This window comes from Oncorhynchus nerka, linkage group LG5 (genome assembly GCF_034236695.1).
Source record: "Oncorhynchus nerka isolate Pitt River linkage group LG5, Oner_Uvic_2.0, whole genome shotgun sequence".
NCBI classification, from domain to species: domain Eukaryota; kingdom Metazoa; phylum Chordata; class Actinopteri; order Salmoniformes; family Salmonidae; genus Oncorhynchus; species Oncorhynchus nerka.
Window position 1 is genome coordinate 27,803,376 of NC_088400.1, and position 25,511 is coordinate 27,828,886.

Consider the following 25,511-nt stretch of genomic DNA (forward strand, 5'->3'; position numbering starts at 1 on the left):
CAAATTAATTACTTAAAAATCATACGTGATTTTCTGGATTTTTGTTTTAGATTCTGTCTCTCACAGTTGAAGTGTACCTATGATAAAAAATTACAGACCTCTACATGCTTTGTAAGTAGGAAAACCTGCAAAATCGGCAGTCTATCAAATACTTGTTCTCCCCACTGTATATGGAATTAGGAATACCAACACCTTGGATTTTCATAAACAAAAAAGTAACTGTTGGCATTTAATTTTCCTGCTGTACCGAAATATCACCCAAAACCGCAATACATACCGAACAGTGGGTTTGGTGAACCATTACACCCCTAGTTTCTGACTAGTGAACGTGATAGCCAATATCCCAGGCTGTCACCACGAGTCCAAGTCAAACACAGTGAACCAGCCACAAGCTGACTCTGTATCCCACACCATCAGAGAAACAGAATAGGCCCTCAGTCAGTGGAAAGTTCCAGACCCAACATGCTAGCTAATGGATGACGTTTCAGAAAGAGGGCTCAGTGTGGGTCAGTGGTCAGAGACAAGAATGTGAGGAACTAAAGAGGGCATAACCTTGATTTCTCTGTGTGTGTGAGTATGTGTGTCAGGGTTTCCATTAGCTGGCAATTGACAGATTTTGCCCCCCTAAAAATTATGAAAAGCCAATAAATCAAAAACTGTTGGCGGCCAAAATTACCGGGAAAAAAAATCCCATTGATAAATAATACTTTTTATTCATTGATGGAATGGTTCATTTGACAATTTAGTGGAATTAAATTGGCCTGTGTGTATTTTCATTGGTCATCATGCCTCTTTTTTTCACAACACAACTATCATGCGCACACAGCATATAGAGACTATTTTGAGCTGGACTTCTCCTGCAGCTCCTCAGCTGTTGCTGCTGGAGTAAAACATGCTTTTATACATTCATTTCCATTTACTTCCCTATTGGACCCAGCACTATGCCATTTCTCTCCTGTTCTATTAGTTTTCAAATTTACGTTTTTTTCATTTGTCCAGAAGCCAAAGGCCATGTAATATTAGCAACCCATCCTAGTTGTTGCATCTTTAAATTCCCTCTAAGTTTCTAACATTCTCATCTCTGTCGCATATGGAACCTCTATCAGGTGCACTGTTTTGAATGGTGTTCTCTCACTAATGGCATTTTGGCAAATGTTTGAAAATGACGTTTTACTGGCTGCTTCATCACGAGTTACACGTTCTTTTAAGATGTATTACCGTAACCTAAATGTGGTTTCGGTCATTCTGAGCACCGTGGGTAGATGCCCTAATGGGGTATGCACCCAATGCATATGGGTCCGTAAAATGTATCAAATTGCCAGTAAAGTAAAAATCTTCCCGGTCACATTGTCTGGCACCACATTTTTCTAACGGAAACCCTGGTGTATGTGGCCTCCTTCAGGACATCACAGCTCTGACCACTGAAAGCTCAGCCTGATAAATAGAACATTCATGAGTGAGGCCATAAGGGCGTGTTGAGGAGGAGTGCAGTCAGAGAGAGAGAGAGCTCATAAGGGAGTTCAGAGAGAGAGAGAGCTCATAAGGGAGTTGAGGAGGAGGAGTGCAGTCTCATAGGGAGTTGAGGAGGAGGAGTGCAGTCAGAGTGAGAGAGCTCATAAGGGAGTTGAGGAGGAGGAGTGCAGTCAGAGAGAGAGAGAGAGAGAGCGAGCTCATAAGGGAGTTGAGGAGGAGGAGTGCAGTCAGAGAGAGAGAGCTCATAAGGGAGTTGAGGAGGAGGAGTGCAGTCAGAGAGAGAGAGAGAGCTCATAAGGAGGTTGAAGGAGGAGGAGTGCAGTCAGAGAGAGAGCGAGCTCATAAGGAGGTTGAGGAGGAGGAGTGCAGTCAGAGAGAGAGAGCTCATAAGGGAGTTGAGGAGGAGGAGTGCAGTCAGAGAGAGAGAGAGCTCATAAGGGAGTTGAGGAGGAGGAGTGCAGTCAGATCAGGAGCCAGGGCCTAAAATTAAAATGCCAGCCAGAGACATTTTACCAGCCACGTTGGCAGGTGGTCAGGGCTCCACAGTGCGAGCTTTTCATAATAATAATAATAATAATAATAATAATAATAATGAAGTATGACGACATTTATAGTAAAATAAATTCTGCAGTAGATGTTTTCAAAGTATTTATGCCGTTTTGTTTCATAGCAGGTAAATTAAAATTGCACAAAGAACTATATATATATATATATAGCCTATTCCACCTTGCGCTGCAAGACTGCCTAGCTGGTGACAGACATAAAAGTTGGTCTAATTTACTTGAAACAAAAAAAGTCTACTGAAGTGAGATTTTGTCCTTATGTTTCTTGGCTATTTACATTGTTTTGTTCACAAGCTAGGTTTTCCTATGTTTGAGTTTCAACTGCTGGGGAAGTGAAGACAACGCCTCTACTTGTCAGACTCAATCTGAGGCACAAACATGACGAGTCGTGTTTATGTGGTAACCTCCCACCCTTAAAGGGGTAGGTGAAAATGTTTGGCTCATCTGTGATACTTTGATTAAAAGTAAAATATACCACAATGTTTAAGAAACATTACAAAGCATGCTCATCGTTTTGTGGAGCTGGTAGATGATTAAATCCACCTGCCAGTGGCTGAAGGACCAAAAAGTGCATTTTATGCCCCCCAGAGAGCACATATGAGAGTGTTGAGGAGGAGGGCCCTATCAAATCAAAGTTGATTTGTCACGTGCAGCGAATACAACAGGTGTAGTAGACCTTACAGTGAAATGCTTACTTACAGGCTCTAACCAATAGTGGAGGAAAAAAAGTGTGCGTGTGTGTGAGAAGAAATAAAACAGTAAAAAGACGTTTGAAAATAAGAGTAGCAAGGCTATATACAAGACACCGGTTAGTCAGGCTTATTGATGTGGGTATGGTTAAAGTGACTATGCATATAAGATAAACAGAGGGTAGCAGCAGCGTAAGAGGGGTTGGGGGGGCACACAATGCAAATAGTCCGGGTAACCATTTGGTTACCTGTTCAGGAGTCTTATGGCTTGGGGGTAAAAACTGTTGAGAAGCCTTTTTGTCCTAGACTTGGCACTCCGGTACCGCTTGCCATGCGGTAGTAGAGACAAGTCTATGACTGGGCTGGCTGGGGTCTGGCAATTTTCAGGGCCTTCCTCTGACACCGCCTGGTGTAGAGGTCCTGGATGGTAGGCAACTTTGCCCCAGTGATGTACTGGGCCGTACGCACTACCCTCAAGTGCCTTGCAGTCGGAGGCCGAGCAATTGCCGTACCAGGCAGTGATGCAACCGGTCAGGATGCTCTCGATGTTTCAGCTGTAGAACCTTTTGAGGATCTCAGGACCCATGCCAAATCTTTTTATAGTTAGTTTCCTGAGGGGGAATCAACTCTTGGTGTGTTTGGACCATTCTAGTTTGTTGTTGTGGACACCAAGGAATTTGAAGCTCTCAACCTGCTCCACTACAGCCCCGTCGATGAGAATGGTGATGTGCTCGGTGCTCCTTTTCCTGTAGCACCACAAAGCATTTCAGAGTAGAAGTGCTAATCTAGGATCTGTACCTAATCTTATTCATTATAATCTAAAAGACAAAACTGATCCTAGATCAAATCAAACTCTGTCACATGCGCCAAATACAACAAGTGTAGACCGTGAAATGCTACACTTGCCCCAACAGTGCAGTTTAAGAAGAGTTAAGAAAATATTGACCAAATAAACTAAAGTAAAAAATAAAAAGTAACAATCAAATAACAATATTGAGGCTATATACAGGGGGTAATTTGTACATGTAGATAGGGCTGAAGTGACTATGCATAGATAAACAGCGAGTAGCAGCAGTGTACAAAACAAATGGAGGGGGGGTTTCAATGTAAATAGTCCAGTGGCCATTTGATTAATTGTTCAGCAGTCTAATGGCTTGGGGGTAGAAGCTGTTAAAGGAGCCTTTTGGTCCTAGACTTGGCACTCCGGTATCACTTACCGTGTGGTAGCAGAGAAAACAGTCTATGACTTGGGTGACTGGAGTCTCTGAATTTTATGGGTTTTCCACTGACATTGCCAATTATATAGGTCCTGGATGACAGGAAGCTTGGCCCCAGTGATGTACTGGGCTGTACACACTACCCTCTGTAGTGCCTTACGGTCAGATGCCGAGCAGTTGCCATACCAGGCGGTGATGCAACCGGTCAGGATGCTCCCAATGGTGCAGCTGTAGAACTTTGAGGATCTGGGGACAATTGCCAAATCTTTTCAGTCTCCCGAGGGGGAAAATGTTTTGTCGTGCCCTCTTCACGACTGTCTTGGTGTGTTTGGACCATGATAGTTTGTTGGTGATGTGGACACCAAATAACTTGAAACTCTCGACCCACTCCACTACAGCCCTGTTGATGTAAATGGGGGCGTGTTCGGCCCACCTTTTCCTGTAGTCCATGACCAGCTCCTTTGTCTTGCTCACATTGAGGGAGAGGTTGCTGTCCTGGCACCACACTGCCAGTTCTCTGACCTCCTCCATATAGGCTGTCTCATTGTTGTCGGCCATGACTAGCCCAGCCAGGACTAGCCCAGCCAGGACTAGCCCAGTCCAGCCCCAAGGCTGAAATGCAGTGAAACTAAAGGCAGCACTTCCCACTCCAACCCATGGTCTCTGGCCAGACAGGATGGAATAAGCACTACTGTCTGCCTGTGCTGTGCGAGTTAGCCTGGCCTGGATAGACGGTCTTAATACTCCTTAAGGTCCATTAGGAAACGGAGATGTCCCCAGAGACTGCCGCAGGTGTCAGTTCCACCGTTACATCACCGTGGTTTTGTAAGCACAGCAGTTAAACATTTTCCTTCAGAGAACAGAGGGCCATTTCTGAACAGCCTAATCCTGGGCTACTCAGTCACAATACAGGGGGGGAGAAAGGAGTCACATGGAAGGACTTTGTTGCTTATCATTGTCAGCTTCCTGTGTAAGAGAGCGTCTGCCTCAAATGCAAATATGCTGCTGTTGCCGAGGATTAGATCAAGATTTAGCGGCACATATACAGTACCAGTCAAAAGCATTTTTTTGTTATTGTTTTCATACCATTTTCTACATTGTAGAATTATAGCAAAGACATAAAAACAAACACATGGAATCATGTAGTAACCAAAAAAAAAAAGTTGTTAAAGAAATCAAAATATATTTTATATTCTTCAAAGTAGCCACCCTTTGCCTTGATGACAGCTTTGCACAGTTGGCGTTCTCTCAACCAGCTTCACCTGGAATGCTTTTTCAACAGAGTTGGGAGTTCCCACATATGCTGAGCACTTGTTGGCTGCTTTTCCTTCACTCTGTGGTCCAACTCATCCAAAACCATCTCAATTGGGTTGAGGTCAGGTGATTGTGGAGGCCAGGTCATCTGATGAAACACTCCATCACTCTCCTCCTCGGTCAAATTCCCCTTACACAGCCTGGAGTTGTTGAAAAACAAATGATAGGACCACTAAGCCCAAACCAGATGGGTTGGCATATCGCTGCAGAATGCTGTGGTAGCCATGCTGGTTAAGTGTGCCTTGAATTCAATTTTAAATATATATATTTTTTAAATAAAATCAATCACTGACAGTGTCACCAGCAAAGCACCTCGACACCATCACACCTCCATGCTTCACGGTGGGAACCACACATGCAGAGATGATCCGTTCACCTACTCCGCGTCTCAAAGACACGGCGGTTGACTCAGACTATCGTCCAGATTTCCATCGGTATAATGTCCACTGCTCGTGTTTCTTGGCCCAAGCAAGTCTCTTCTTCTTATTGGTGTCCTTTGGTAGTGGTTTCTTTGCAGCAATTCAACCACGAAGGCCTGACTTATGCAGTCTCCTCTGAATAGTTGATGTTGAGATGTGTCTTGTTACTCTGTGAAGCATTTATTTGGGCTGCAATTTCTGAGGCTGGTTACTCCAATGAACTTATCCTCTTGCAGCAGAGGTAACTGAGTCTTCCTTTCCTGTGGCGGTCCTCATGAGAGCCAGTTTCATCACAGCGCTTGATGGTTTTTGAAACTGCACTTGAAGAAACTTTCAAAGTTCTTGACATTTTCAGAACTGACTGACCTTCAAGTCTTAAAGTAATGATGGACTGTCGTTTCTATTTGCTCATTTGAGCTGTTCTTGCCATAATATGGACTTGGTCTTTTACCAAATAGGGCCGTCTCCTGTATACCACACCTACCTTGTCACAACAACTGATAGGCTCAAACACATTAAGAAGGAAAGAAATTCCACAAATGAACTTAACAAGACACACCTGTTAATTGAAATGCATTCCAGGTGACTACCTCATGAAGCTGATTAAGAGAATGCCAAGAGTGTGCAAAGCTGTCAGCAAAGAAAAAATGAGGCTATTTTGAAGAACCTCAAATATAAAATATATTTTTTGATTTGTTTAACACTTTTTTTGGTTACTACAGTCGTGGCCAAAAGTTGAGAATGACACAAATATACATTTTCACAAAGTCTGCTGCCTCAGTTTGTATGATGGCAATTTGAATATACTCCAGAATGTTATGAAGAGTGATCAGATCAACTGCAATTAATTGCAAAGTCCCTCTTTGCCATGCAAATGAACGGAATCCCCAAAAAAACATTTCTACTGCATTTCAGCCCTGCCACAAATAGACCAGCTGACATGTCAATGATTCTCTCGTTAACACAGGTGTGAATGTTGACGAGGACAAGGCTGGAGATCCCTCTGTCATGCTGATTGAGTTCAAATAACAGACTGGAAGCTTCAAAAGGAGGGTGGTGCTTGGAATCATTGTTCTTCCTCTGTCGACCATGGTTACCTGCAAGAAAACATGTGCCATCATCATTGCTTTGCACAAAAAGTGCTTCGCAGACAAGGATATTGCTGCCAGTAAGATTGCACCTAAATCAACCATTTATCGGATCATCAAGAACTTCAAGGACAGTGGTTCAATTGTGAAGAAGGCTTCAGGGCGTCCAAGAAAGTCCAGCAAGTGCCAGGACCGTCTCCCAAAGTTGATTCAGCTGTGGGATCGGGGCACCACCAGTACAGAGCTTGCTCAGGAATGGCAGCAGGCAGGTGCGAGTGCGTCGGCATGCACAGTGAGGCAAAGACTTTTGGAGGATGGCCTGGTGTCAAGAAGGGCAGCAAAGAAGCCACTTCTCCCCAGGAAAAACATCAGGGACAGACTGATATTCTGCAAAAAGGTACAGGGATTGGACTGTTGAGGACTGTGGTAAAGTCATTTTCTCTGATGAATCCCCTTTCCGATTGTTTGGGGCATCCGGAAAAAAGCTTGTCCGGAGAAGACAAGGTGAGCGCTACCATCAGTCCTGTGTCATGCCAACAGTAAAGCATCCTGAGACCATTCATGTGTGGGGTTGCTTCTCAGCCAAGGGAGTGGGCTCACTCACAATTTTGCCTAAGAACACAGCCATGAATAAAGAATGGTACCAACACATCCTCCGAAAGCAACTTCTCCCAACCATCCAGGATCAGTTTGGTGACAATGCCTTTTCCAGCATGATTGGAGCACTTTGCCATAAGGAAAAAAGTGAAAACTAAGTGGCTCAGGGAACAAAACATCAATATTTTGAGTCCATGGCCAGGAAACTCCCCAGACCTTAATCCTGTTGAGAACTCGTGGTCAATCCTCAAGAGGCGAGTGGACAAACAAAAACCCACAAATTCTGACAAGCTCCAAGCATTGATTATGCAAGAATGGGCTGCCATTAGTCAGGATGTGGCCCAGAAGTTAATTGACAGCATGGCAGGGCGGATTAAAGAAGTCTTGAAAAAGGGTCAACACTGCAAATATTGACTCTTGCATCAACTTCATGTAATTGTCAATAAAAGCCTTGTAATTATACTTCAGTATTCCATAGTAACATCTGACAAAAATATCTAAAAGACACTGAAGCAGCAAACTTTGTGAAAATTAATATTTGTGTCATTCTCAATTTTTGGCCACGACTGTACATGATTCCATGTGTTATTTCATAGTTTTGATGTTTTCACTATTATTCTACAATGTAGAAAATAGTAAAAAGAAAATGAAAAACTCGAATGAGTAGGTGTCCAAACTTTTGACTGGTACTGTCCTCAACGCTGATCTGAAGACTGAGGTGTGTGTGTTCTGTGGATGCTAGGGAGACATGGCCGAGAGGAACTCCTGAACACCCATTTTACCACTAAATGCTGGCTACTTCGAGCAACCATCCCTATTATACAAAGACAGACAGACAGACAGACATGCAGACAGACAGGCATGCAGACAGGCATGCAGACAGGCATGCAGACAGGCATGCAGACAGAACTCCTCAACACCTCTTTACTTTCTCTATTCTCTCATGTTGTCTTTGGCTTGGGGCCAAGAAAAAAATATTCAACATTTAGACTGCCTTCAAAAGCAACACTGCAGTAATCCCAGAATCTGTTTCATAATCTCTCCTTTTCCATGGTAGTGCCAGACTCAAGAGTGGCTGGAATAACGTTAAACCCTTCTACTTCCTCATTACTGAAATACAACAGAACATATTTTCAGCTCAACACATGCAGGGCAGAAGGGAGTTACCCAATTAGGTAATAACAACCAAAGACCATTATGCCTTGACATACGGGCTCCCTACCTCCAAGCTTTTAGCCGTTAACCCATGCAATAGGGTGAGTGAGGTTGAATATTAGTCTCAGAATAGAAGACATTTCGAGCGGAAAACGGAAAGGGCCTTACCTGTTCGTTGATGGAACTGTAGTCGTTGGTGGTAGAAACGTCATCGTCCTCTGAGTCAAAGAACTCCTCCTGATTCTCCAGCAGCTCCGCCAGGATGCGGCTCACTGACTCCTGCTCCTTCAGGTCCTCTACATCTGTGTCTAAACTAGAGTTACAGAAAATATGACCTCAGATCAGCCGTTATCATAAACACACAGTGTCTAAACTACAGTACAGGCAAGAAATGACTTCAGATCAGCTGTGATCAACCTTCATAACTGAAAGGACTTCTACGTCCATGTGTAAACTACAGTACAGAGGGGAAATGACCTCAGATCAGCTGTTATCCCAACCATCACACCGTACAAAAATACAGTAGCTTATTGCATCATTATGTTTGATGTGAAGTCAGATGACTAAGAAATACATGTTAGTAAGTACACAATGATAAAGCTTCGTTATTGTTACTTTTATTTTTTACATTAGTTTATTTAGTAAATATTTTCTTAACTCCATTTCTTGAACTGCATTGCTGGTTGAGGGCTTGTAAGTTAAGCATTTCATGGTAAGGTCTACACCTGCTGTATTCGGCGCATGTGACAAATAACATTTGATTTGGATTTGAAATATGCATTTCAAACACGTATACGACTAGTGGTATTATAATTAGATTCTGGCATTGACAGAACAGCTGTTATCTCCCTGAAGTCAAATCAAATTGTATTTGTCACATACACATGGTTAGCAGATGTTAATGGGAGTGTAGCGAAATGCTTGTGCTTCTAGTTCCGACAATGCAGTAATAACCAACTACTAATAAAAACTACTGTCTTATACACACAAGTGTAGGGGGATAAAGAATATGTACATAAAGATATATGAATGAGTGATGGTACAGAGCGGCATAGGCAAGATACAGTAGATGGTATTGAGTGCAGTATATATATATATATATATATATATATATATATATGAGATGAGATGAGTATGTAAACAAAGTGGCATAGTTTAAAGTGGCTAGTGATACATGTATTACATAAGGATGCAGTAGATGAGTACAGTATATACGTATACATATGAGATGAATAATGTAGGGTATGTAAACATTATATTAGGTAGCATTGTTTAAAGTGGCTAGTGATATATTTTACATCATTTCCCATCAATTCCCATTATTAAAGTGGCTGGAGTTGAGTCAGTGTGTTGGCAGCAGCCACTCAATGTTAGTGGTGGCTGTTTTTCAGTCTCTCGGTCCCAGCTTTGATGCACCTGTACTGACCTCGCCTTCTGGATGATAGCGGGGTGAACAGGCAGTGGCTCGGGTGGTTGTTGTCCTTGATGATCTTTATGGCCCTCTTGTAACATTGGGTGGTGTAGGTGTCCTGGAGGACAGGTAGTTTGCCCCCGGTGATGCGTTGTGCAGACCTCACTACCCTCTGGAGAGCCTTACGGTTGTGGGCGGAGCAGTTGCCGTACCAGGCGGTGATACAGCCCGCCAGGATGCTCTCGATTGTGCATCTGTAGAAGTTTGTGAGTGCTTTTGGTGACAAGCCGAATTTCTTCAACCTCCTGAGGTTGAAGAGGCGCTGCTGCGCCTTCTTCACGATGCTGTCTGTGTGGATGGACCAATTCAGTTTGTCTGTGATGTGTATGCCGAGGAACTTAAAACTTACTACCCTCTCCACTACTGTTCCATCGATGTGGATAGGGGGGTGTTCCCTCTGCTGTTTCCTGAAGTCCACAATCATCTCCTTAGTTTTGTTGACGTTGAGTGTGAGGTTATTTTCCTGACACCACACTCGAGGGCCCTCACCTCCTCCCTGTAGGCAGTCTCGTCATTGTTGGTAATTCAAGCCTACCACTTGTGTCGTCCGCAAACTTGATGATTGAGTTGGAGGCGTGCGTGGCCACGCAGTCGTGGGTGAACAGAACACGGCCGTTTTCAGAACATTGGCTACAGATGATCTCGAGTCTAGAAGATTATTTTATTATTTTGCAGAGCAACTCCTCACGTGTCTCCAAAACATGTCTGGGTGTCATCTGGGTTTGGTTATTTATTTCAGAATGTAAATTAACGTTATGGGTGTGGTATATTGTCAATATACCACGGCTAAGGGCTGTTCTTTTGCTCAACGCAACGCACAGTGCCTGGATACAGACCTTAGCCGTGGTATATTGGCCATACTGTATACCACAAACCCCCGAGGTGCCTTATTGTCATTATTTTTTATTTTACCTTTATTTAACTAGGCAAGTCAGTTAAGAACAAATTCATATTTTCAATGACGGCCTAGGAATAGTGAACTGCCTGTTCACTGTTTGTACCTTGTCAGCTCAGGGGATTTGAACTTGCAACCTTTCAGTTACTAGTCCAACGCTCTAACCACTAGGCTGGTTACAAACATAATTAGAGCAGTAAAACTATTTGTGTCATACGGTCTCATACCACGGCATTCAGCAAATCAGCATTCAGGGCTCGCACCACCCAGTTTATAATTAAATATAATTTGTGCTCTATAACCACTTCTGAGCAAAAGTGGCAGCAAAGTGAAAGAGCCATGGATTTGCAGGTATGAACAAGTACTACAGGCCTTAGGTATGAGGTATTTAGGATGGCTAGTTGATGTGCTGTCACTATTGTTGGTCGTACTGGAAGACGTCGGGTCCGAAGACGGCGGCGAGGGCTCCAACGCTCCAGCTCTCCTCCTGGAGCGAGGCCACGCTGGACAGGAAGCGGCACAGGAAGCGCAGCAGGCTGTAGTTGACCTGAGGCAGCTGCTGGAGGAAGTACTTCATGTTGCGGGCGAGCTCCTCCTCACTGCTGTAGTCTGGACAACACACATCAACAACAAGGGTTTATAGATGATGCTGCCAAGGGAAGAAAGTAAGGTGAGAGGGCAGGTGGAAAACTAGAGAAGGAATAATGTGCATCACCTTTATCGGGAGTACAGGTCAGATCCACAGAACATCAACAGGAGGATGAAGAGGTAGGGGACAGTAGAGAGGTGAATGATGAAGAGGACTAAGATTAACATACCTTGGTAGAGCTGCAGGATGTGGGCCTGCATGCCTGCAGGGATGATGGGTTCTGGGAGCTCCTGCAGGAAGAGACGGAGCAGGCTGACGGCCGAGGCCAGGTCAGCCTCTTTCTCCAGGTCCACCTCCTCCCCAGAGTCATAGCGCTGCCGTAGCCACTCCACCCGCTCCGCATTACCGTTGACCAGGAACAGCCCCTCCAGATCCAGACGCCCTGAGAGCAACACAGAGGCACAGAGGATAGTAGTCAATCACTGGCTCACTCCGCTTAACAGTTCTTGATGAATGAATCCTCTATGGACCATTTCAATGAGGACTGAATACAGCATTAATTTGCTTTGAATGAGTAGAATGGCCTCTTGACTATTTCAAACAGATCCCACAGTGATTTAATTACACAAATAAACTTCTCAACTTGTCATTTCTCAAATGGGTGAAATTGCACCATTTCCTAGATTTGTAGTGGTACTACAATTTGTGCAGATGTACTTCCAGCTCAATCACAGAGCGTATTAATGTTGGGGAGGAAGGAATTTTATTTTACCAACAATCCCTTTCAGTGAGTGTTGGTGGTTGTGTTAGTGGCTTCCTCTGTTTCCAGATGCAGCAGCCAGATGACATCATGGTCTGTCCGTTGAATCAATTACCACTATTGAAGCAGGGGGTGTACACAAGGAAGTCCACAACCAGGAAACAAAGAACGCAATCATTACACTGTCATGTCATTCCACAACTCTGGGTTGTTCCACCACAGTGAATGAGGAGATCTGCCACTAGGCTTTGTTCATAGTGAGCTGCCTGGTTAAAGAAAACAGTGGGCGGTAACTGTAAGGGATAGCGCTCTGGTAGGTGACCTGGCACAGACCAGGCCCCCTGCCCACCTCCCCTCCATACCCAGCCTATAAAACCCCACTGGGACTCCAGCAGCAGGCCACTTGCTCACCTCCCTGCCCAGCCTATAAAACCCCACTGGGACTCCAGCAGCAGGCTCCTTGCTCACCTCCCCTTCCAGCCTATAAAACCCCACTGGGACTCCAGCAGCAGGCCACATGCTCACCTCCCTGCCCAGCCTATAAAACCCCACTGGGACGCCAGCAGCAGGCCCCTTGCTCACCTCCCCTTCCAGCCTATAAAACCCCACTGGGACTCCAGCAGCAGGCCCCTTGCTCACCTCCCCTTTCAGCCTATAAAACCCCACTGGGACTCCAGCAGCAGGCCCCTTGCTCACCTCCCCTTTCAGCCTATAAAACCCCACTGGGACTCCAGCAGCAGGCCCCTTGCTCACCTCCCCTCCCAGCCTATGAAACACCACTGGGACTCCAGCAGCAGGCCCCTTGCTCACCTCCCCTCCCAGCCTATAAAACCCCACTGGGACTCCAGCAGCAGGCTCCTTGCTCACCTCCCCTTCCAGCCTATAAAACCCCACTGGGAGTCCAGCAGCAGGCTCCTTGCTCACCTCCACTTCCAGCCTTTAAAACCCCACTGGGACTCCAGCAGCAGGCCCCTTGCTCACCTCCCTGCCCAGCCTAGAAAACCCCACTGGGACTCCAGCAGCAGGCTCCTTGCTCACCTCCCCTTCCAGCCTATAAAACCCCACTGGGACTCCAGCAGCAGGCTCCTTGCTCACCTCCCCTCCCAGCCTATAAAACACCACTGGGACTCCAGCAGCAGACTCCTTGCTCACCTCCCCTCCCAGCCTATAAAACCCCACTGGGACTCCAGCAGCAGGCTCCTTGCTCACCTCCCCTCCCAGCCTATAAAACCCCACTAGGGCTCCAGCAGCATTTCACTGGCCTGGTCTCCTGACGCTCACAGAGGTCTTACGTTACAGTGATGGCATCCCGTTGTGAGTGCAAACAGACATTCATTTCTGGACTGCACAAGTATCATTAATATGGCGACTGGCAGGTGAATGAAAGGTGTGTGTGATGTATTACACCTGATGTCAAATGGAATTTAGTTGACTGATAAGCTACCTGGAGATAAAACAAGTTGAAATGCATAGGAGGAAGTGAGAATCCCAGTCATGGTAATAGGAACTGAATGGATGTTTATGCCTGTAGAGTTGCAGCAGTATGCCTGCATTGGCTTGACTAGCTCATTTTTTCCCCAACGCCCATCTTTCATAGTTTAAAAGGAGTCGAGGTTGGTAAAATAAAAGCTATGCAAGGGAAGAAGCATGTGAGAAGAGAAGCTCTCTCAACTACATGTTTGGTTTATCGTGTTGCAAGGAGGACAGTCATGACTAAATGTTTATTTTTCAGCCAGTAGTTCGGCTAGGCTATATGGAACATGAGCAGATTCTTCCTAAATAATAAATACACAGATGATAGGGTGCAGGTTATGTCAATCAAGTAGAAGCGTTGCCAGTGGGGATTGATTACAGAAGTTTAAATAACGACAGGTCGAAGTGTCGCTGGTGGGGATTGATTACAGAAGCTGAAATAACGACAGGTCGAAGTGTCGCTGGTGGGGATTGATTACAGAAGCTGAAATGACGACAGGTCGAAGTGTCGCCAATGGGGATTGATTACAGAAGCTGAAATGACAACAGGTCGAAGTGTCGCCAGTGGGATTGATTGAAATTACAGAAGCAGTGGGGATTGATAATGAAAACGACAGGTCGAAGTGTCGCCGGTGGGGATTGATTACAGAGGCTGAAATGACGACAGGTCGAAGTGTCGCCAGTGGGGATTGATTACAGAGGCTGAAATGACAACAGGTCGAAGTGTCGCCAGTGGGGATTGATAGAGGCTGAAATGATAACAGGTCGAAGTGTCGCCAGTGGGGATTGATAGAGGCTGAAATGACAACAGGTCGAAGTGTCGCCAGTGGGGATTGATAGAGGCTGAAATGACGACAGGTCGAAGTGTCGCCAGTGGGGATTGATTACAGAAGCTGAAATAACGACAGGTCGAAGTGTCGCCAGTGGGGATTGATAGAGGCTGAAATGACAACAGGTACATGTTCATCTAAAGTACCGGAGAGAATTGTCAAAACAATCCCCGACGATATAAAACAAGACAGTGGCAGAATAATGGGATTTACAGTGCACATAGAAATATACATTAAGGTAAATGTGATGCTCAATGAGGTGATTCATTTGCCAGAGAGAGAGCATGTATTTTGGAGGTCCAATCTGTGCAGCTCTCTTGTGTTGCTCTCGGTCGATAGACAACCAGGAAATAAACTACTGGACAAAGTACTGGCTCCCGTTTGATGCCTGAGGAATGAGTCTCTAGTTAGAAATACAGCTTGTGAATGTTCCACTCACCATGCTCTTCGACGTACTCTACGATGTGCTTGACCAGTAGGGGGACCTCCTGGCCTGGCTGGCCGCTCTGCTGCACCTCATCTAGGGGAACCCCAAAAACCCTGGCTGGTGTCAGGGAGTTGCTGGGGGAAGGAGAGAGGCTCTTCCTCATCGCTTCCACAGCCGAGCTGCTTCCGAAGGTCTGGATGTCCGCCACCGCCAAACACACCGGAGAGAGAGACAGAGGGAGAGACACTGTCACGGGCTGTGTTCTCCATCCAACATACATATCTAAACACACAGGGCAGCCAGTGTGGTTATCAGACCCAGCTAGCGCTGAGCCAGTGTAGTCGTTATCAGGTTCCAGCTAGCTCGGAGTGAGTGGGTTATTAATTAGTGTCATGTGCATGTGTCTGACAGCCATCAGAACAAGCATAGACAGTTACAATGTTAATGGGAGCAGGTGCTTGGGCTTGGAGCGCTAGCTAGGCCACATTTCAGTGATGGTTTCAGTGTTCTGTGCCCTATTAAACAAACACACACTACCCAGGCCAGCGACCTCCCTAAAGAATGGCTCTACTTAAGCAATAAGGCTCGGGGGTGCGGTATACAGCCAAAATACCACGGCTAAGGGCTGTTCTTACGCACAGTGCCTGGATACAGAACTTAAACGCCAGAGTTGCATATTTGCTATTATAAACTGATTACCAACATAATTACAGCTGTAAAAATAAGTGTTGTCATACCCGTGGTATACGATCAGCGAATCAGCATTCAGGGATCGAACCACCCAGTTTATAATACAGGTCAGCCTAGGGCATATTAGTCTGAAAACAAATCCAGATCTGACCCATTCACACATCAATGACTGACTGCAGCCTCTATTCAACCACATCAGTGTGTTGTGGCTCTCCATTTGTTCTAAACATGTGGACAAAAATGTTAGCTCAATGCTCACACAAACCTATAATGTTGTTGTACTCACCGTTCAGCACTTACAACACCCAGTAGTTCACCTTATCTTCAGCACCACTCACTAGCAGTGAATCGAATGGTCATCTATGGCTGCTTCAGGTTATGGCAAAAGATGAGCCTGTAGTTCCTCATTGACAGACCGCGAATCCTGATCAGGACTTCAGTAGCTAAGCTGCAGGAGAAAATGGAGATTAAAAAATAAAGTGTTTGAAAGAAGCTGCTTCGTTAGGTCCAAGACGTTCTATTATATTGAGAAGATAGTCGAATGGTCGCTCGAACAATGAAAATACATGTCCTCAAAGATGGAAGGCAGGTAGGAGGCAAGATCATGTGGGACCATTATAGGGTTGTCTAGATGGGATACAACTTATGTTAAAATTGAAATTTCCTATCAGGTTAGGAGAATTTACGCAGCAGGTTAGGAGCTTTCATACCCATCAAGCCCACTTTCATATTTGGATTCAAATTTTTAAAAGTACGGACATTTTCTGCTTGTTTGTTTCAACTAATTAATCTAGTCGTTATATCCATAAGCTTTTTATTAAGACAATCAGATGTTTTATTGTTTGTTTTAAGTTGTTGACAATTGTGTAAGTTCCACATTTCAAAGGCTACCCTCATATAAACACATTTCATTTTTTTACCTAAGATAAGTGATAATCTTTTATCTAAAATGAAGAGATGTGCTGATATATGCACAGCATATTTTATGAACATTCATGACTATTTCTTGCCAACATAAAACATGGGTTTTTCATGCCATCAGTCATGCCTGTATGTCACAGTCTCACAGTAGCAACATCATTTGGTTAACAACAACAAGATAATTGATTTCAGGCATTCACAGATTACATATTTAAACAGTCTTATTTTTTTTTTTTACCCCTTTCTCTCCCCAATTGTGGTCTCCAATTAGTGGTAGTTACTGTCTTGTCTCATCGCTGCAACTTTTTAAAACATTTTTTATTTCACCTTTATTTAATCAGGTAGGCTAGTTGAGAACAAGTTCTCATTTGCAACTGCGACCTGGCCAAGATAAAGCATAGCAGTTCGACACATACAACACAGAGTTACACATTGAAAGAACAAAACATAGTCAATAATACAGTAGAAAAAAAAGAAAAAGTCTATATACAGTGAGTGCAAATAAGGTCAAATAAGGGAGTTAAGGCAATAAATAGGCCATGGTGGCGAAGTAAATACAATATGGCAATTAAACACTGGAATGGTAGATGTGCAAAAGATGGATGTGCAAGTAGAGATACTGTGGTGCAAAAGGAGCAAAATAAATAAATACAGTATGGGAATGAGGTAGATAGATGGGCTGTTTACAGATGGGCTATGAACAGGTGCAGTGATCTGTGAGGTGCTGTGACAGCTGGTTCTTAAAGCTAGCGAGGGAGATGGGAATCTCCAGCTTCAGAGATTTTTGCAATTCATTTCAGTCATGGGCAGCAGAGAACTGGAAGGAAAGATGACCAAAGGAGGAATTGGCTTTGGGGGTGACCAGTGAGATATATCTGCTGGAGCGCGTGCTACGAGTGGGTGCTGCTATGGTGACCAGTGAGCTGAGATAAGGCGGGGCTTTACCTAGCAGAGACTTGTAGATAACCTGTAGCCAGTGGGTTTGGCGATGAGTATGAAGCCAGGGCCAGCCAACGAGAGCGTACAGGTCGTAATGGTGGGTAGTGTATGGGGCTTTGGTGACAAAACGGATGGCACTGTGATAGACTGCATCCAGTTTGTTGAGTAGAGTGTTGGAGGCTATTCTATAGATGACATCACCGAAGTCGAGGATCGCTAGGATGGTCAGTTTTACGAGGGTATGTTTGGCAGCATGAGTGAAGGATGCTTTGTTGCGATATAGGAAGCCGATTCTAGATTTAATTTTGGATTGGAGATGCTTAATGTGAGTCTGGAAGGAGAGTTTACAGTCTAACCAGACACCTAGGTATTTGTAGTTGTCCACGTATTCTAAGTCAGAGCCGTCCAGAGTAGTGATGCTGGACGGGCGAGCAGGTGCGGGCAGTGATCGATTGAATAGCATGCATTTAGTTTTACTTGCGTTTAAGAGCAGTTGGAGGCCACGGAAGGAGAGTTGTATGGCATTGAAGCTCGTCTGGAGGTTAGTTAACAGTGTCCAAAGAAGGGCCAGAAGTATACAGAATGGTGTCTTCTGCGTAGAGGTGGATCAGAGAATCACCAGCAGCAAAAGCAACATTGATGTATACAGAAAAGAGAAATCGGCCCGAGAATTGAACCCTGTGGCACACCCATAGAGACTGTCAGAGGTCCAGACAATAGGCCCTCCGATTTGATACACTGAACTCTATCAGAGACGTAGTTGGTAAACCAGGCGAGGCAATCATTTGAAAAACCAAGGCTGTTGAGTCTGCCAATAAGAATGTTGTGATTGACAGAGTCGAAAGCCTTGGCCAGGTCGTTGAATATGGCTGCACAGTCATATCTCTTATCGATGGCGGTTATAATGTCGTTTAGAACCTTGAGCGTGGCTGAGGTGCACCCATGACCAGCTCTGAAACCAGATTGCATAGCGGAGAAGGTATGGTGGGATTCTAAATGGTCAGTAATCTGTTTGTTAACTTGGCTTTCGAAGACCTTAGAAAGACAGGGTAGGATAGATATAGGTCTGTAGCAGGTCTAGAGTGTCACCCCCTTTGAAGAGGGGGATGACCGCGGCAGCTTTCCAATCTTTGGGAATCTCAGACGATATGAAAGAGAGGTTGAACAGGCTAGTAATAGGAGTTGCAACAATTTCGGCAGATAATTTAAGCAAGAGAGGGTCCAGATCGTCTAGCCTGGCTGATTTGTAGGGGTCCAGATTTTGCAGCTCTTTCAGAACATCAGCTACCTGGATTTGGGTCAAGGAGAAATGGTGGGGGCTTTGGAGAGTTGCTGTGGAGGGTGCTGGGCAGTTGACCGGGGTAGGGGTAGCCATGTGGAAAGCATGGCCAGCCATAGAGAAATGCTTATTGAAATTCTCAATTATAGTGGATTTATCGGTGGTGACAGTGTTTCCTAGCCTCAGAGAAGTGGGCAGCTGGGAGAAGGTGCTCTTATTCTCCATGGACTTTACAGTGTCCCAGAACTTTTTTGAGTTAGTACTACAGGATGCAAATTTCTGTTTGAAAAAACGTGCCTTAGCTTTTCTAACTGCCTGTGTATATTTGTTCCTAACTTCCCTGAAAAGTTGCATATCACGGGGGCTATTCGATGCTACTTAATTTGAACTTAATCTGCTGAAATCCTGGGAGTGTGACAGGTTATGGTCATTTGAGAAGCTCACGACTCCATTGAGACTCGAGTTCCAATCCATTACACTATCAATACCTTATTCAAACACCAACATGTGATTTTCTCTTATCTGATCTCCAGAAGTGATGAAGGGGTTGTGTTGAAAACAAGTAGAGAGCACAACGGAGACGAGGTATGATGACTAAAACACACCCAAGTCATTGACTTCCACCTCGCCAGATTACTATTGTAGGGCTGAGGTGACCACAAAGTACTGCCTCACCTAACCTCTCAGTGGTACTGGCATTGAAAGAGAACAGGAGACGTTGACAGAGGTTTCACAACAGGGCAGTGTGGTATTGACTGGAGGGAAGATGGGAGAAGGATATAGGTTAGGAGGACTTTGACAGAGAGACCCTGTCTGCAATGTCAACACTACAAGTTGACCCGAATGCTCTTCCTGAGGTTGAACTCTTATTGCCAATGGACTACTACTTTCTAATTGAGTGTCAATAATATAGGTAGAGCGAGAGATACAACAGGGGGTAGTAGGGATGGGCCAGGGAGACTATGCTACTGTTGCCTGATCCTCCCATAGCGTTAATAACTAGATACTTTAACCTGTTGAGTGTAGGGGGCAGTATTTTGATGTTTGGATGAAAAACGTACCCAAATGAAACTGCCTATTTCTCAGGCCCAGAATATGCATATAATTGTCAGATTAGGATAGAAAACTCTAAAGTTTCCAAAACTGTCAAAATATTGTCTGAGTATAACAGAAATGATCTAAGCAGGAAGTTCTGTTTTTCCTGAATCCTCTATTTATTGTAAAAACAACCTGAGGATTGATTATAAAAACGTTTGACATGCTTCTACGAACTTTACGGATACTATTTGGAATTTTAGTTTGGCAAACGAAAATCCTGTGGATTTCTGGACAAAATACGCCAACCAAATGGAGGTGTTTGGATATAAAAATAATCTTTATCGAACAAAAGGAACATTTGTGTAACTGGGAGTCTCGTGAGTGCAAACATCCGAAGATCAAAGGTAAGCGATTCATTTTATTGCTTTTCTGACTTTCGTGACCAATCTACTTGGCTGCTAGCTGTTTAATATTGTGTGCTGAGAGAGATGTCCTAACATAAACACTTGGATAGCTTTTGCTGTAAAGCTTTTTTGAAATCTGACATGCCAGGTGGATTAACAACAAGCTAACCTGTGTTTTGCTATATTGTACTTGAGATTTCATGAAAATGTAATATTTTTAGTAATTTAATTTGAATTTGGCGCTCTGCAATTCAGCGGATGTTGACGAAAATGATCCCGCTAACGGGATGGGTGCGCCAAGAAGTTAAGGGATAGGAATGAGAAGGGCTTGTTATTTAAACCAGAGGCCATGGTGGCAGAGGCTGCATTTACACAGGCAGCCCAATTCTTATCTTTTTTCCACAAATTGCTCTTTTGACCATTCACATAGTTTCATAGAAGAGCTGATCTGAATGGTCAAAGTACCAATTAGTGAAAAAAAAAGATCAGAATTGGGCTGCCTGTACATAAGTTTCAGGTTACAGTGCTTATATACATGTATACAGGTTGGCAATAGATTGTTCTGTAGATCTTACTGAGTAAGCATATGGAAACAGACAACTGGTTAGAACTAGAGGTCGACAGATTACGATTTTTCAACGCCGAACACCAAAAAAACACAATACCGATTAAAATCGTAATAATGACAATTACAACAATACTGAATGAACACTTATTTTAACTTAATATAACACATCAATAAAATCAATTTAGCCTCAAGTAAATAATGAACCATATTCAATTTGGTTTAAATAATGCAAAAACTAAGTGTTTGGGGAAGAAAGTAAAAGTGCAATATGTGCTATGTAAGAAAGCTAATGTTTAAGTTCCTTGCTCAGAACATGAGAACATATGAAAGCTGGTGGTTCCTTTTAACATGAGTCTTCAATATTCCCAGGTAAGAAGTTTTAGGTTGTAGTTATTATAGGAATTATAGGACTATTTCCCTCTATACCATTTGTATTTCATTAACCTTTGACTATTGGATGTTCTAATAGGCACTTTAGTATTGCCAGTGGAACAGTATGAAACGCTATTAGCACACGCTAACTAGCTAGCCATTTCACTTCGGTTACACCAGCCTCATCTCAGGAGTTGATAGGCTTGAAGTCATAAACAGCGCAATGCTTGAGGCACAACGAAGAGCTGCTGGCAAAACGCACTAAAGTGCTGTTTGAATGAATGTTTATGCGCCTGCTTCTGCCACCACCGATACTTAGATACGTGTATGCTCAGTCAGATTATATGCAACACAGGACACGCTAGATAATATCTAGTAATATCAACCATGTGTAGTTAACTAATGATTATGATTGATTATTTTTTTACAAGATAAGTTTAATGCTAGCAACTTACCTTGGCATACTGCATTCGCGTAACAGGCAGTCTCCTTGTGGAGTGCAACGAGAGAAAGGCAGGTCGTTATTGCGTTGGCTAGTTAACTGTAAGATTGCAAGTTTGGATCCCCCGAGCTGACAAGGTGAAAATCTGTCGTTCTGCCCTTGAACGAGGCAGTTAACCCACCGTTCCTATGCCATCATGGAAAATAAGAATGTGTTCTTAACTGACTTGCCTAGTTAAATAAAGGTGTGTATGTATATATATATATATATTTTAAAAAATTAAATTAAAAATTAAAAAAATATTGGCAAATCGGCGCACAAAAATACAGATTTCTGATTGTTATGAAAACTTGAAAATCGGCCCTAATTAAATCGTCCATTCCGATTAATCGGTCGACCTCTAGTTGGTACCTAGTGTGCCTTCCCGCTACTGCAGTGTCTCATACAGTCACAATGCCATCTTACTGTCTGAGCATGGGCAGAGCGAATCATATTGTTGAATTTGCATACAAATTCCATCTTTGATACGGATGTCAGCCATCTGTGAAGGCTTGAGGTGTGGGTGTAGACATGAAATGCCTGCGCCTTAGCCGTGTTGGTCTGCTTGCCTTAAAACAATGACATTCTGACTATTGATTAAGCATCGACTTTATCACCTCTTGTGCAAATAAAATAAAATCAGCATAAAAAAAACACCATTGTCAAATCAATGATATGGAAAAAGCTTCTGGTGTGCTTGTCTGGGACTACAATAAAACATGTACTGTTGGGGGTACAAGAGGACTGGAGTTGGAAACCACTGCCTTAAAACATAGGCAAAGCTTTTTCAAAACAACAGCTGGATATTTGTGGGTGTGAATTTAATACCTAACGCAAAATGACCCTAACCTCACCTGAACCTACTAAAATCAAGACAATGACAAAACTATACAGAATGACGTTGCAGACAGAAGCTCCCTTTGCCATCTTGCCGAGAGGGCTCAAAGGAAGTAACAACTGAATTGTAATAATGGTAAGTGCCTCACCAAGGCATGAGTCATTGTGACAAGAGGCAGTTAACATAACACTAGGCAGATCAAAGTCTGGAATGTTACAACAGAATCCATCTCCATGAGCAGTAGTGGGATCATTCCATTTTAAATACACTAACTCAAGATAGAACAGGATAATCATTTGAAACAAACTGTAAATACATACAGAATTTTCCAGATGGAACATTTTTAAAGTAATTTCCTGAATTGACAAAACATTTAAATTGAAGTCGCCCTCTAAGAGCATCAAAGAAGCATCCAAAGCTTTGAATCCTACTGGTACAGAAGGCTTGGAAGTCTGCTGTGCTTCATACATAGTGGGATCAAATACAGACTTACATAAGTGAAATGCTTAAATACAAGCCCTTAAACAACAACGCTTTAAGAAGTTAAGAAAAATCCTGTGCCTTCAACTCCACTGCTCTCTCCACTCAATCAACAGGAAAACAAAATGGCCTCAATGTAGCAGTTGTCAGATGGTGCTTCATCCCAACATGTTAATCTTCTGCTGTCAAACACTTCCCTGCCTACAGACAGACTATATCAGGTTCTAACATTTCACTTATAAAGCTAAACAAGTCTAGTTATCACAACAAGATATAAGCCTAAAGACATAGGAACACTTTCACTCAATACAAAGTGATATACAGTCACAACAGCTACAGTATGTGGAGGGGATAATTCATACCGGTGACACCACCTGGTTCACGACTGTCCATCTACGCTGCCAGGGACAGTGATGGAAAGGAGTGGCAAACCAAGACCAGGAGGAGAGCTCAAACCAAGCAGAGAAATCCCCTGGCCTGATAGACAGCTGATTTAGGCTGTGGTCAAAGCAAGGACTGATTTCAAGGTTTTAATGCTAACCTACAAAGCATTACATGGGCTTGCTCCTACCTATCTCTCTGATTTGGTCCTGCCGTACATACCTACACGTACGCTATGGTCACAAGACGCAGGCCTCCCAATTGTCCCTAGAATTTCTAAGCAAACAGCTGGAGGCAGGGCTTTCTCCTATAGAGCTCAATTTTTATGAAACGGTCTGCCTACCCATGTCAGAGACGCAAACTCGGTCTCAACCTTTAAGTCTTTACTGAAGACTCATCTCTTCAGTGGGTCATATGATTGAGTGTAGTCTGGCCCAGGAGTGGGAAGGTGAATGGAAAGGCTCTGGAGCAACGAACCGCCCTTGCTGTCGCTGCCTGGCCGGTTCCCCTCTTTCCACTGGGATTCTCTGCCTCTAACCCTATTACAGGGGCTGAGTCACTGGCTTACTGGGGCTCTCCCATGCCGTCCCTGGAAGGGGTGCGTCACCTGAGTGGGTTGATTCACTGATGTGGTCATCCTGTCTGGGTTGGCGCCCCCCCTTGGGTTGTGCCATGGCGTAGATCTTTGTGGGCTATACTCAGCCTTGTCTCAGGATGGTAAGTTGGTGGTTGATATCCCTCTAGTGGTGTGGGGGCTGTGCTTTGGCAAAGTGGGTGGGGTTATATCCTTCCTGTTTGGCCCTGTCCGGGGGTGTCCTCGGATGGGGCCACAGTGTCTCCTGACCCCTCCTGTCTCAGCCTCCAGTATTTATGCTGCAGTAGTTTATGTGTCGGGGGGCTAGGGTCAGTTTGTTATATCTGGAGTACTTCTCCTGTCCTATTCGGTGTCCTGTGTGAATCTAAGTGTGCGTTCTCTAATTCTCTCCTTCTCTCTCTCGGAGGACCTGAGCCCTAGGACCATGCCCCAGGACTACCTGACATGATGACTCCTTGCTGTCCCCAGTCCACCTGGCCGTGCTGCTGCTCCAGTTTCAACTGTTCTGCCTTATTATTATTCGACCATGCTGGTCATTTATGAACATTTGAACATCTTGGCCATGTTCTGTTATAATCTCCACCCGGCACAGCCAGAAGAGGACTGGCCACCCCACATAGCCTGGTTCCTCTAGGTTTCTTCCTAGGTTTTGGCCTTTCTAGGGAGTTTTTCCTAGCCACCGTGCTTCTACACCTGCATTGCTTGCTGTTTGGAGTTTTAGGCTGATTTTCTGTACAGCACTTTGAGATATCAGCTGATGTACGAAGGGCTATATATAAAAATGTAAAAAATAAATGATAAAAAAAAAAAAATCTGAACAGAGACATTCAGCAGGTTTAAAGTACAGGACACCTCAACGCATCTTCTACAAGCATCTGATCACAAGATAGGCCTGTACCCCTTTGGATATAGGCCTACCCAGGCAAGGGTAGTTATTCTAAGGCTCACCTTTTTCTGTTGAGAGAACCTCTTGGGTTAGCAGGTTAGTTTCACACTCATCGGTTTCAGGCTTTTTGGATGTCCTGTCCTAGGCTCGACAGGGAATCTGACCAGATTTGGTTATGCTTGGCCCGTTTCCATTACAAAACAATCCTCTAGCAACAACAATCTCACATGGCAGGAGGTTGTGCACTTAGTGACTTGATGTTCCTGTCCTGCCATTCTAAAATTTATGGGCGGCAGGTAGCCTAGTGGTTAGAGCGTTGGACCAGTAACCGAAAGATTGCAAGATCGAATCCCCGAGCTGACAAGATAAAAATCTGTTGTTCTGCCCCTGAACAAGGCAGTTAACCCACTATTCCTAAGCAGTCATTGAAAATAAGAATTTGCTCTTAACCGACTTGCCTAGTTAAATAAAAGGTGAATCCAGGTGAAAGCTATGATCCCTTATTGATTGAAACCTCTTAAGGATCCGCCCGTTTAATTTTTTTTTTTGGGGGGGGGGGGGGGGGGGGGGCCTAAAATGACATACCCAAATCTAACTGCCTGTAGCCCAGGACCTGAAGCAAGGATATAAGGATATTCTTCATACCATTTGAAAGGAAACACTGAAGTTTGTGGAAATG

At 44.1% G+C, this 25,511-nt stretch overlaps 1 protein-coding gene across 3 annotated transcripts in view; it reads right to left on the reverse strand.

The window, feature by feature from the left end:
- LOC115129312 (protein FAM13B-like) overlaps positions 1–25,511 on the reverse strand; it is a 64,111-nt gene that overhangs the window by 28,368 nt on the left and 10,232 nt on the right. For all 3 annotated transcript variants that reach the window (XM_065018505.1, XM_065018506.1, XM_029659522.2), the window contains exons 2-6: positions 15,937–16,098; positions 14,973–15,153; positions 11,700–11,912; positions 11,313–11,490; positions 8,684–8,828 (exon numbers count right to left, since the gene is read on the reverse strand). In XM_065018505.1, coding sequence (XP_064874577.1) covers positions 8,684–8,828; positions 11,313–11,490; positions 11,700–11,912; positions 14,973–15,123 — 687 coding nt within the window. In that variant the 5' untranslated portion in view covers positions 15,124–15,153; positions 15,937–16,098. The remainder of the gene's footprint in view (positions 1–8,683; positions 8,829–11,312; positions 11,491–11,699; positions 11,913–14,972; positions 15,154–15,936; positions 16,099–25,511) is intronic.